This window comes from Dreissena polymorpha, chromosome 6 (assembly GCF_020536995.1).
Source record: "Dreissena polymorpha isolate Duluth1 chromosome 6, UMN_Dpol_1.0, whole genome shotgun sequence".
Classification (NCBI taxonomy): domain Eukaryota; kingdom Metazoa; phylum Mollusca; class Bivalvia; order Myida; family Dreissenidae; genus Dreissena; species Dreissena polymorpha.
The window spans coordinates 93,766,135-93,779,788 of record NC_068360.1 but is presented as its reverse complement, the minus strand read 5'-3'; the positions used below and the strand labels follow the sequence as shown (position 1 = coordinate 93,779,788).

General features: G+C 34.6%; 1 protein-coding gene across 2 annotated transcripts in view; it reads left to right on the top strand.

Moving 5' to 3' along the window:
* LOC127834002 (cytoplasmic protein NCK2-like) overlaps positions 1-6,216 on the top strand; it is a 43,898-nt gene extending 37,682 nt beyond the window's left edge. For both annotated transcript variants that reach the window (XM_052359538.1, XM_052359539.1), the window contains exon 3: positions 525-6,216. In XM_052359538.1, coding sequence (XP_052215498.1) covers positions 525-731 — 207 coding nt within the window. In that variant the 3' untranslated portion in view covers positions 732-6,216. The remainder of the gene's footprint in view (positions 1-524) is intronic.
* The last annotated feature ends 7,438 nt before the right edge of the window (positions 6,217-13,654 follow it).

Sequence of the window (13,654 nt, the reverse complement as noted above, 5' to 3'; positions counted from 1 at the left end):
CCTTTGAATGCTGGATAATTTGTCTTCTGCTAAAATGTCGTCTGCTGAATTTCTAAAATTAGCATTTTCTTCGATTTTTTTCAAAGAATACTATCAGAATAGCAAACAGTTTGGATCCTGATGAGACGCCACGTTCTGTGGCGTCTCATCTGGATCCAAACTGTTTGCAAAGGCCTTTAAAATTTGGTTCCCGCACTGAAAGGGTTAAGGTATACAGTTACTTAACACAACTGCGAGTCTATTTAGCCCTTTCCTCCTCAGAAGTTAAAACATGGCTATATGCAACCATCATAAAACCAGAACAGCTTGCTAGTAATTCGCAGTCTGTCTTTTCTGGTTTTATTCAGTTTACTGCTCATCAGTACCTAAGGGTTGGAGATGAAGCCTTTAAAAGTTTAATCTACATGTAGTTAGAGAGGTCTTTAAATTAATTTGATTTTTCTAAAGGATATCAAAAGTGTCAAAGTGCTGGAAAGGGTTAAGATTTTAGTAAATTTCTTCATAATCTTCTTTCTGTATTACAGGCCGGTCATTACACAGTGGTATTAAAGGCGCCAGACCGCAACAAACACTTCCGTGTTCAAGTGAACGACGGTCTCTACCATATAGGTCCCCAGAATTTCATCTCCATGGATGACCTCATAGAACATTACAAAAAGCACCCGATCTTCAAGTCGGACGCTGAAAAACTCTACCTTGTTAAAGCATTCACCTATCCAGCAGACTTTTAGAATTAAAAAATTGAGCCTCTCTCTGTGAAACACGGGTTTAATGCATGTGCGTAAAGTGCCGTCCCAGATTAGCCTGTGCAGTCTGCACATGTTAGTCAGGGACAACACTTTCCACCCTTAGGGAATTTTTGTAATCTTAGCAAAAATCCAAGTCAGGTGAAAAGTGATGTTCCAGATTAGCCGACGCGGGCTGCGCAGGCTAATCTGGGACGGCACTTTACACACATGCATTTAGTCCCATTTTGGCAGAGGGAGGCTAGTATTCATTATTCTACATACTTGTGTAATGATATTTATTATGTGAATATGTCCATGTGCTGTAAACCTGTTTGTTTTTGTTTGTTTACATAGTCAGTAATGTTACAGATTTTCATATTAATAAATTATAACACTTATTAAAAACTTATTTATGCACTTGTTTGAGAAACTGTGGAAGTCGACATGTTCATTCTATTACAGTTTTAAGTTTTGTAAGAATTCGGACTTTGCCTGTTGAAAAATGGCCCTTTGCCTTTCTCGTCTAAATCCTTACTAGAACTGCATCACAAAGATTCTCTGTGAATGCAACACCAGTTTTACATGTAGCTACATTAAGGATTTTCTCTCCATTTATATTAATTACATATGGCTGCATATTCCTTTACTATTCCTTTCTTATTAGGTCTGATATATTTTTCTTATTCTCTCATTCTGTTTGTTACCAATGAAATGTTGAACTTAAAATGCCTTTGATGCGAAATATGGTTGTACATGTACAAGCTGTATTTGCCAGTCACTGTTATGTTATTTGTTAGTCTTTGTTAGAGAATTAGCCTAGCTTCTTTAAACAAAAAATACATTAAAAGTGGAAAGTTTTGTCCCTGATGAGCCTGTACAGACTGCACAGGCTTTTGTGGGACGACACTTAATGCACAGTTCATCCTAAACGACAAAAACATGGCTCATAATTGTCTATCTCTATTTGCATGCCATTTTGTAACAAGTACAGTTTCTGCTTTGATCTATCTTTATTTGCGTGCCATTTTGTAACAACTACAGTTTCTGCTGTGGTCATGGTTATCAACAAATTTTGTGTAATTAAAATTTTTGAGATAAAGTGTAAATTAGTAAATTGACAAATAAATGTACATAAGTACAAGAAATATATATATATAGGGCATTAGAAGTATATACGTTGAACTTTATACATGTAGTTGTGAATTGTATTTTTTTTAAAGAAATGTTGACTGAAATGCAGTTGTGAATTATATTTGTAAAAAAACAATGTTCAAACAAGTTGTCATATATCAGTATTTTAAGTAGCACTATTTATGCTTTATGACAGACTGTTTTTAGCAAATTTGAAATTGTTGTTAGAAAGTACATGAACATGGCAATGTTTTTTTTTTTTTAAATATATTGAACATGGATGAAAAAACGTTAATTGTGCACCACAATATTCTGTCAAACCTCAGGCATAAAACTCTCAACACATGTGACCACTTTTAACCCTTTCCCACTCAGATGAAAAGTAAAAATATCTAAGTTTTGGAGATGAAGCCTTAAAAACTTGAATCTAGTAAGAAATGTCTTAAATTAAATATACCTTTCTAAGAGATTACAAATGCTTGAAAATACATATCTAAGTGGTAAAGGGTTAAGAAATGTCTGTTTGTTAGTAGGAGCAGCAATAATTATGTGCTATTAATGTATAAAGATTGCTGAGTATCAGGTTATACTAGTTTTGAAAAAAAGTAATCATTAATATGCAAATAGTACATGGATTTTATTCAAACAGTCGGGAATAATACCAAAAAATCTATTCATCTATGTAGGTGTATGATTATCATCAAATGACATCAGTAAAATAATAAAGCGTTTGTTATTTGTTTTTTTGTTTTTTTTTAAATTAGCAAAAAGCATGTATTACTATCGGGAGCATATGATAAAAAGCTGTTATATAACCCTTGACCCCATAGATACATATTTTGACGCATTTGTAGTCCTTTGGAAAGTTATTTTCAATTAAATACCTTTATTACTTTATTCAAGTTTTAAAGGCTTCATTTACAACCCTTAGTTACTGATGAACAGCAAACAGCATAAATCCAGAACAGACTGTGAGTTCCTGTTTTGGTTTTATGCTGTTCGCACATAGCCATTTTCACTTTGCCTCTGACTGGGAAAGGGTTAAAAAGCCTGCATGTTCCAGTGTTATGGAAAAAAATTATGCTTCCTTTGGTTTTGGGTTCAAATCTCAGTGAATTCTTAAACTTTTTTGTATTTTCGAAAGACTATTCCAATGTATAACCATTAAAATACAATTGTATTTCATGAATATTTTTTAAAATATGAAGTTTATGCTTCTAAAGGTTTGGGGTTCGAATGTCAGTGAATCCTTAGACTTGTTTGGGCTTTTAAAGACTATTCCTATGTTGAACCATTCAAATAAATTTTTATTTTATGATTTATTTTATTACGAAAATCTGTTCACAAGTCCCTTAAATGCTCAAACATGAAGACATTGCAATGTTTCACTGCTGCTAAGTGAAGTGAAGCATCTTTGTGTTTAAATTTGTGTAAATTAAAGTCAATTTTGCAAATGTGTATACTGGCATTAATATTTTGAATGGCTGATTTAGCATGAAAAAGCTGAGCATTTAAATAATTTTTTAGTATTTCTTATTTGAAATGAAGGCATGTAGCCGATTTGTATTAAATTATAGATTTTATCGTCTGATGTGGCAGTGTTTTTCTGTTGCCTACAGATGTCGCACTGGTACCTTGTTAATACATTTAGCATATCATGGTTTATTAGTAAGAGATTCAATTTAGCATTTTGTTAAGTTAATTCATGTATGATGATTGAATGAGTGATTTCCATTTATGTAAATATTTTATGAAACTTCATTTTAAGAGGTTTTTGCCAGACTTGCACTATTTAATGCAAGGGAGATTAATCATTCTCAGTTTTGAATGTTACAAGAGTGGTTTCCCATTTATATTAACATTATTTCTCTACATTTAAGAAGGATATGTATCTTTGTGTGCAAAAATGTTAAACCAAAATTGCATATTTTACAACATAATGTTTCTAACTTGTATATTTGTTAAAATTGCTAAACACATCACTGCACATTTCCATATTCCACTACATTTCAAATATTTTAGAACGTTTAAAGGTCAAACATATTCATCTCATCTATACTAGATTTTAATTTGCATTTTACAAAAACTTCAAATTCAAATTATCATTTAATTTAGAAAAAACTTCACAATTTTCTTATCCAATTATTTCTTCTCTCATTGGACCTGCTTATTAATTAAATAGATAATTTGTTAAAAATTGCAATCGTATACAAACTAGGTTGTAATTGTTGAATGCTGAATTATACCTTGTGATTCATGTTGAAATCTCAGAAACCATGCTTAATCAGGCACCTATCAAGTAGTATCTCCTCCAAACTCCACACAGCTTTTTTTTTAGTGTAAAAAAAGTGTATTTACTGTACCTTACAGAAGTGTAACCGAACCTTCCATGAATATATGCACTGACCCTAAGCATATGATTAAGAGATTCATTTTACAATAGCATCCATTTCATTTATTGATTTAATTAACCCACATTTTACGAATTCAATTTAACCCATTCAATTTAACCCATTTTTGATAGTGTTTTTTTCATGTATTTTCTTTTAAAAGATTTTCATTGTTTTCCTGTCAATACTTTTTATATGTGCATATTAACACATAATAGATATGCACCTGTATCATTTTTAGCTCTGCTGTTTTCGGAGAAAACCCGAGGTATTGTCATAGCCAGCTCGTCGTCCGCCGTAGGCGTCGTGCTAAAACCTTAACATTGGCTCTGAAAGCAAAGTGCTTCCACCTACAACTTTGAAACTTCATATGTAGATGCACCTTGATGAGTTCTACACGCCACACCCATTTTTGGGTCACTAGGTCAAAGGTCAAGGTCACTGTGACCTCTAATATAAAACTTTAACATAGGCTCTAAAATCAAAGTGCTTCCACCTACAACTTTGAAAATTCATTTGTAGATGCACCTTGATGCATTCTACACGCCACACCCATTTTTGGGTCACTAGGTCAAAGGTCAAGGTCACTGTGACCTAATATAAAACTTTAACATAAACCTCTACATTCGCTCTAAAATCAAAGTGTACATGCACCTTGATGAGTTCTACACGCCACTCATTTTGGGTCACTAGGTCAAAGTTCAAGGTTACTGTGACCTCTAAAAAAAATATAAAAAATATAAAAAAATCTGACAAGCTTTCGCAGCCAAGCGTGGCACCCGCTATGTGGTGCTCTTGTTATAATACTTTATCATTACAATAAGAATATATTAATACTCGTTATATTGCAAGAACAACAATACCACATGTAGTGTTAAGCCAATACTAATGGTAAGCAATTATTTTCTTGGAATCTTCAGTTTTAAATATATCTTACTTAGAATGAATGAGACATTTTTCTGCTAGGGTCAATTTCAAATTCATAAAATCAGGCAACTGTGCTGTATATAAAGTGTGTTCCCATATTGCCAATTGACATTAGTGTATACATTATTACAGATTGTCATGCAAAAGACTGTCTTTAAGAGACATCAAACATGATGGGGAATAAACAATCTGTAGAGAAGCGCTTAGCAAAAATCAAACGGCCTTGCACTGGTTCAATCCATTGGTTGGCTGACAAATGTTGTCAGCTGTCAAAATAAGATTTATATTAAATGACATCTAACAAAATATCAGTGCATTTTTGTTTACATTTTGTAACTGAGCTTGCTATCTCAGTTGATAGAGCGCTTAATTACAATTCAAGGATCGCAGGTTCGATCCCTGGCTCGGCCACATAACTTGTGTGGCGATTGGTCATGAAATCATGTCTATGCTTATTCTCCCCCTTCCTCTGATAGCATGAACCAATGATTTTTCCAAGCATAAATAATTGATGAAAAACTTACTGCAAAAATATTTAAGGTTTGAGAAGGCTTTTTCTTTTAATAGCTATCTTGAAAATTATATTTTGTATGATTTGTTTGGAAATAAGGGGTAACAAACTTTTAAATAATGTTCTTAATTTTCTAACCAAAACTGATACCATGTAAGTCTGTGGTCAGTTACTGGCATAGGTATAAGCACTTAGCACTGGTCAACCAGGTAACCCACAAAGAGTGAGTTAGTATATTAACCGCCAGGATATGACTGAAACACTGGTTAAAACTTCAAACAGCATTATTGTTTCTTCTTATCAATATGATAATATGCCTTTTAACACTATTCAACACAAAGTATATTCCAAGCATCCTGGAAAGCTCCTTCCAATATGTATTGACTTGTCATTTTAGTCTTTAATCTAGATGACTATGTACATTTTTTTTCACTGTATTCTGATTTTTATATTATATTATGTCTAGATAGTATTTGCATGCCGATACATGGATACATGTAGGATATTGATCAAATTGTTTTGAATGTAAGCTGGCTTTGTTGTTAATTAATCTCACGCAGAGTTGTCGTTCCATGCTCTCATATACAATCTCTGCCATCACTAGAAAATCCTAACCGATTTGGTAGGATTTTTGTTATTACTGTTTAAGTATTATATAATGAAAAGTAGTATCATGTTTAAGTTCAGGTTCATAAGAAAAATAAATTACCTAAATTAGAACAAAAACAAGAGTGCCAAACTGTCACAAGATACGCCCGTTTGAAGGTTTTTGACAACTTGATAACTTTACCATTTGAGTGGCAAAAAGATATATTTTTGAAAATAAAGCAATAGCGTAGTTTCGAATTCAGAATAGTCGGCGTTGTCCATTGCAAACACCTAATCATTTTCATGAACCGTTGACATGCTTGAATCTTTGAATTAATATCCTTATTATGCGAGCAACATATCACGTAAGTTGTTTGAATTTGCGCGTTAGTGATATATTTATTGTCTGTGTTTATTTAGGCCAGAAAGCAGTTTATGTTGCTTATATCACCGATTAAAGGCGACTTTCCATGAAAAATCCGTTATCAGTTGCAACTGACAGCGACACGGAGGGTCAATAGCTTGGAGTTAGATTATTTCAACTGAACTCTTGGTCACTTTAGTTAAAGCCGTAATCAGTGCGCTAGTCATTTCTTTCGGATCAGTCTTCTTTTTTAAAATGTAGTGGAAATTAATGCCAGTATACGTGTAGTTGACAACGGGAAGATCGTCTGAATTGCAGAACTCCGCCATTATTGTCACATTTTCGCAACAGTGCTATCATGGTCGACCTCAATTAAAAAAATCACAAAAGTTGCCCACGCGGGTTTGTCAGTATTCATCGCAGTCATTCTTACGTATCGTTTGTCGCCACCCTTGTAGGAGAAACCACGATTGTGTATAGTGCGGATGTAAAGGCCGCAACAAAATAGTCGCCACAATATTTCACTAGACTGATCAGACATAGTTCATTTTTGTATGTTCACGGTATAATAAGGTCACGTGACACGGAACTGCTTTTCGGTTCGTCTTCATCAAATTTACATTGAACGCACGTTGTCACTAATTAATACGTAGCTTAAAAAACGCAAACAGGTTGTGAAACATCGAGTTAGCGCAGGCTGTTAACCGCTATCTTCGAAAATGTGGCTTTATTTAAGAAAACATGAGGTCTGGTTGGCAACACACACTTATAAAATAACGGAATGTCGACATCGAACTCTTTAATCACCATACATCCTAAGTATTTGATAAATCGATTTATATTGATAAAACTAAAATATAAAATATTTCTCCCTCTATGCCATTAAAATAATCAAGGTTTTCGTTGTCATTGTTATCGCTCTCGTAACAGCATTGATCTCGGCAATTCTAATCATCATCGCAGCTAGCCTGCCTGTAACAAGACAACTCAAGATCTTCGTCAGTGTAGTACTCTTCGCCACTGTTGTCAAAGTTGTCATTTATATCATCTTCGGATGCATCATCGACGTCGTAATAAGACTCTTCATCTTGGTCATAAGTGTTGTCAGCATTGGCAACAACGCGGGAATTGCAGTATCCACCCTTGCGGTTATTTCTGTAGGAATCTTGTCCACGCTTGTAGTCATTTTCGCGAACATTACTGGAAAAACTTTTGCAACAATTGGTGAAGTCATTTTGAGAAGATTCATTCTTATGGTCAACTTTTCGTCCTTTCCTCGTGCAATCGTTTACTGGTAAGTCCTCGTCGCAGTAAATACAGTGTCTGTCATCACCATCATAATCATAGTACTCCTGAGTGAAGTCATGTACGATTTTCTTAAAGCTGGCCTCATCTTCAATGTAGGTGTCACCATCGTCATCACTTCTATCGTAATCATTGTGGTCATTTTTGACCATTGTCGTTGCTGGTTCTGGGATCTGTAGCGTGCTGGTTATTGTTGTCAACATTTGGCCTTCGATCGTGATTTCCATTGCTTTTCTCTGCGCCTGTACCCGTTTACGTTTCGATGCAACTGTCGTCACCATCATGCCACATGTGTCAGTTGCTTTTGGATCGATGGTAATATGTGTCATTTGTTCGGCTATCTTCGTAACTTCCTATTCACGCTTAGAACTACTATGATGCCATGTATAACTTTTCTTTTTTTTCTTTAATGTTGCTCAAATTGGCTTCTGTCGCATTTCAAACAAAATGAATTATATTTATTTGTTATAAGAAAACCATTGAACGGGTAAACATATATTATTATTCCAATGAACATGGTAAAATGTATTCATAATTATAGTTACTTCCTCGATTTAAGATAAACTCAAACGTATTTTGATAAAAGTTCAGGATTAAAATTTATATATGAAGGTTCCTCATACATGTTCTGATAAGAATTCAAGTGTGTGTTTTATTGACACATCTTAAAGATAGCGATTGGCAAACACATTGATTAATCTATATCTGTTTAATGCTATTTATAAACGTTTTCCAAAATCAAGCGAGTGAAATTCTACTTGTTGTATAAATCGGCTGATTCAACCAAGAGCATGAACTAAAAATTACTGCTTTCTGTGTCATCGATTTCATCTTTATATTAATTACAATGAGTTAAATAGGTAGTGATCAGATCGATCTGTACTGAATCATCATAGCCACCGGTCTAGAAAGTAGTAGGCATCATCATTATAGAAGTCCTCAGCAGATCATGTACAGTCATCTTACGATCTGTTCGATCATCACTGTAATAGTCACTATTGTTGTCATTATAGTAGTCTTCAGCAGATCATGTACAGTCATCTTACGATCTGTTCGATCATCACTGTAATAGTCACTATTGCTGTCATTATAGTAGTCTTCAGCAGATCATGTACAGTCATCTTACGATCTGTTCGATCATCACTGTAATAGTCACTATTGTTGTCATTATAGTAGTCATTCTTATAATCTATTTCAGACCATTCCCAATTATAGTAAGAATCAACGCTAAACAATAAAGACATAACTTCAAACAACACTTTCATCACTGTAATAGTCGCTATTGTTGTCATTATAGTAGTCTTCAGCAGATCACGTACAGTCATCTTACGATCTGTTCGATCATCACTGTAATAGTCACTATTGTTGTCATTATAGTAGTCTACAGCAGATCATGTACAGTCATCTTACGATCTGTTCGATCATCACTGTAATAGTCACTATTGTTGTCATTATAGTAGTCTTCAGCAGATCATGTACAGTCATCTTACGATCTGTTCGATCATCACTGTAATAGTCACTATTGTTGTCATTATAGTTGTCTTCAGCAGATCATGTACAGTCATCTTACGATCTGTTCGATCATCACTGTAATAGTCACTATTGTTGTCATTATAGTAGTCTTCAACAGATCACGTACAGTCATCTTACGATCTGTTCGATCATCACTGTAATAGTCACTATTGTTGTCATTATAGTCGTCTTCAGCAGATCATGTACAGTCATCTTACGATCTGTTCGATCATCACTGTAATAGTCACTATTGTTGTCATTATAGTAGTCTTCAGCAGATCATGTACAGTCATCTTACGATCTGTTCGATCATCACTGTTATAGTCACTATTGTTTTCATTATAGTCGTCCTCAGCAGATTACGTACAGTCATCTTACGATCTGTTCGATCATCACTGTAATAGTCACTATTGTTGTCATTATAGTAGTCTTCAGCAGATCATGTACAGTCATCTTACGATCTGTTCGATCATCACTGTAATAGTCACTATTGTTGTCATTATAGTTGTCATCTCTATAATGTACTTCATACCGTTCCCAATTATATTAAGAATCATCGCTGCTTACAGAAAGGTTGCCATGTCCAACATTATGGTCCGTTTTATCACTATCAACATCGTGGCTGTTACTTACATTGCAATTGTTAAACCAGATAACATATAAAGTAGCCATCATCGTGTCTATAATATTCATTAGCGTCACATATTGGTTGAATTTAATCATCACCAGTCTGAAAGTGTCCCGGATTCAACGTGGTAAACTTCTGTTCCTGAATAGATGAGCGGATTTTTACGAAACGTCTCTGGAATGATCCTTGAGTGACCCTTTCGAAAATATTTAATCGTTCATTGCGCATGTAGGTTACTACAAATAGGACTAGATTTTGAAAATGAAAACGTTAAAACCACAAGAGTCAGGTGTTTTCGTGTGTAACAGAGTTAAGAGGTCCTCAAAGATTGTTCAAATCATGCTCCAGGGGTGTAAACTGACCATGCTCTACGGGTCACATCCATTTTAAAGACTCAAATAATATATTACTTAAAAAGACAAAATTGTTATTCAATTTGAAAAAAAAGTCTGATAAAGGGAGACAAATTTAAAATTTGCATTGTTTCTGATTGTTCCTAGTTACCCCTTTGTGTCAAATTCAATCTATGTTTAGTCATGGCGACCTTGATTTCGATCGAATCATAAAATCCCGACAATATGCGCAAGGGCACTTGATGACCATCATTTTATGAAAGTTTCCCTTGAAATCCGTTGAGAAATGAAGGAGGAGTTGCGCTCGGAAGAATTGTTCCGACCGCCCGCCCGCTCGCCGACATTCACCAATCTAATAACCAGTTTTTTTCCCTTCGGAAAACCAGGTTAAAAATCTTCTTGAAGACATAAGTGCCCGGAAAAGAATTATTTTTCGAGAAACAATATATAGTTGTTCTCTATAAAGCCTTTTTCCCCTAGGGTCAAAATCGTGTACCCCATATATGTATATAGTGAGAACTTCAGAAATGTTCTAAAGCCAGATGGCCCCAATGTTTGGTTTTGGGCGTGTTCTTCTACGATATTGTTAAAATGAAATTGAAAATTAGAAAAAAACTTTCCTAATACCGCAATGCTAAACGATTCGGTATTTGACATGGAATATCGCACAACGGTTTTCTACCAAGTTTGTTCAAAACATGTCCCACGGGTAGGGGTATATTTTAGCCCGTCCTATGTGCTACTTGCTGTTTTTGTCATTCTTCGCGTTGAATGTCAGTAAGTTGCGACCAATTACAGACAGAAACATAGTTACACACAATTAATGCAATACAATGCAACATTTTTATTAACCTTAACTAATGCCAGCATAATGTCGTGTATTTTAATTTCAATACATGCCCCTCAAGAAGACATGTCAGATCATTTGTTCTTATACTGTCTAGCCAATATCAAATCGGTTTTATACAGATAAAAAACCACGGGATAAAAACACAATTATTAGACAAACATCACACAATATGCCTATAATCGTTACGTTCCAATATGTGTCATTTGAGTGACATAGGGCCTTTGGGCACTCTAGTTCATTTTGCAGCACTTTGTCTCAAATTTGTATTGATGCTGTTTTTTTTAAATAATTTGAAGAAGACCATGTAGGGATATTTGACTCACTTTTTTTTCTTTGTTGTTGGAATTGTTGTCACTGAGAGATAGTTCATCCTTCAAACATGATAAAGTGTTGGACTATAAAACACTTATGATTGACAAGAACTTTTTCAGCAAATAATAATAACATAAACATCTACAGGTAGTATTTTGTAGCAAAAACAACGCTTCTATGTAACACTATTTTTTATACTTCTTAGTTTTTTGTTTTCGTAATCATATATTTTCCTATTTTTATCCAAGTTTTTTCCTGCCTAAAAATAACAAGTTTTTCGTAGTTTTTTTAAGGTATTGCTGGAAAACCTGTTATGCTATCGAAATGTTGGGACATGATTTTAATCGTTAATATTGGAATGAACATGGTCCCCAATAACCGTCGTTATCATTGCAGATAACGTACTCATCAATATATACTGGTTAATCTTTAAAGGGATCTTTTCACGGTTTGGTAAATTGACAAAATTGAAAAAAGTTGTTTCAGATTCGCAAATCTTCGGTTTAGTTATTATATTTGTGAGGAAACAGTATTACTGAACATTTGCCATGGTCTTATATAGCCATTATATGCATCTTTTGACAATATAAAAACCTAAAAAGTATAAAGCGTTGCAACGCGAAACGATTGAATAATTGGGAGAGTTCTGTTGTTGTCGTTTAAATTTGTGATACTACAAAGATTGCTTATATACCGTATAAAATACACATCTTATGTATGCTTAGCAGGATAGCTCAGTTGGCTAATGCGTTTTTACTTCAGGATTCCGGGGGTCACTGGTTCGAGCCCTGCTGCGGGCTACTTTTTTTCCTTTTTAAAATTTTATTTTTGATTTTCTATTGGAGCTTTTGAAATGTAATTTTTACATTTATCAATATAAAGCAGTGAATGTCAAACTTCAAAACATGCAAAAATCTTTGAAAAGGCCCCTTTAATTGTCATTTTAAATACACTGTGTTGGTATTATCGCGGCCGTAAAAGTTGCAATTGTAGTCGCCATTAAATGTATTATTTCAAAAGTCATCATGGTAGGGGTTATTTCAAATATTGTATAGGTAGTACATGTAAGGATCATAAATGTGCGTACAAGAGTCGTCTTCGTCAACATCTGGGTTTAATACATGTGCGTAAAGTGTCGTCCCAGATTAGACTTAGCAGTCTGCATCGGGTAATCAGGGACGACACTTTCCGCTTTAATGGATTTTTTTCGTTTAAAGGAGTACCTTCTTAGCAAAAATCCAGAAAGTGTCGTCCATGGTAAGTTTGTGCGGACCGCACAGGAGAGCCTGGGACGACATTTTACGCACACGATTTCAACCCCGTTTTCCCAGAGCGAGGCTCGTTTGAATAACGCTGCATCCTTCAAAATAAATGTCGTCATAATCTTACATTTTGTATTCACGTCGTTTTGAATTTAATCAATAAGGAATACTGTTTTAACTGTTCCTTACATTCATTCCTTTAGTCAACATCCAATTTGACGTCTATTTCGTAAAGTATTTACCATGTTAAAATGAATGCATCGCAAATGTTAAAGAGTTTTTTCCTTGATTTAAGGACGGTATTTTATAAAATAATGTATTTGGATAAACGTGCAGAAATAAAATTATTATCTGCTAATACCCAAGCGTTTTATTTATATTTTTTAAAGATCTACAATTGGCCAACACATTAATGTATTCTCAGTTTAGCTATTTATGTACGTTTTCCACTAGTACCACAGTCAAACTGCGCGTGGATTGTATTTTTTCTGACTGTTTTCATTCAACATCTTTGGTTTTTTTAACCGGATTCTCGTAGATCAAGATCTGACTTCCTCTACTAAAATGCCATGAATATTACAATTTATTCTCAATATTCCCCCTAAGTAACGGGAAGCGGACAACGACAACGAGCGAGGCCTGGTATAGGGGAGATAACCCTGGGTTATGTTTAGGGGTCGGATTAGGGTTAAGGCTTACCCTAACCCAAACCCGACCTCTTACCCTACCCCATACCCTAACCCTCTAACCCCCATGCGAATTACAATACCAGGCCTCGCTCGTTGTCGTTGTC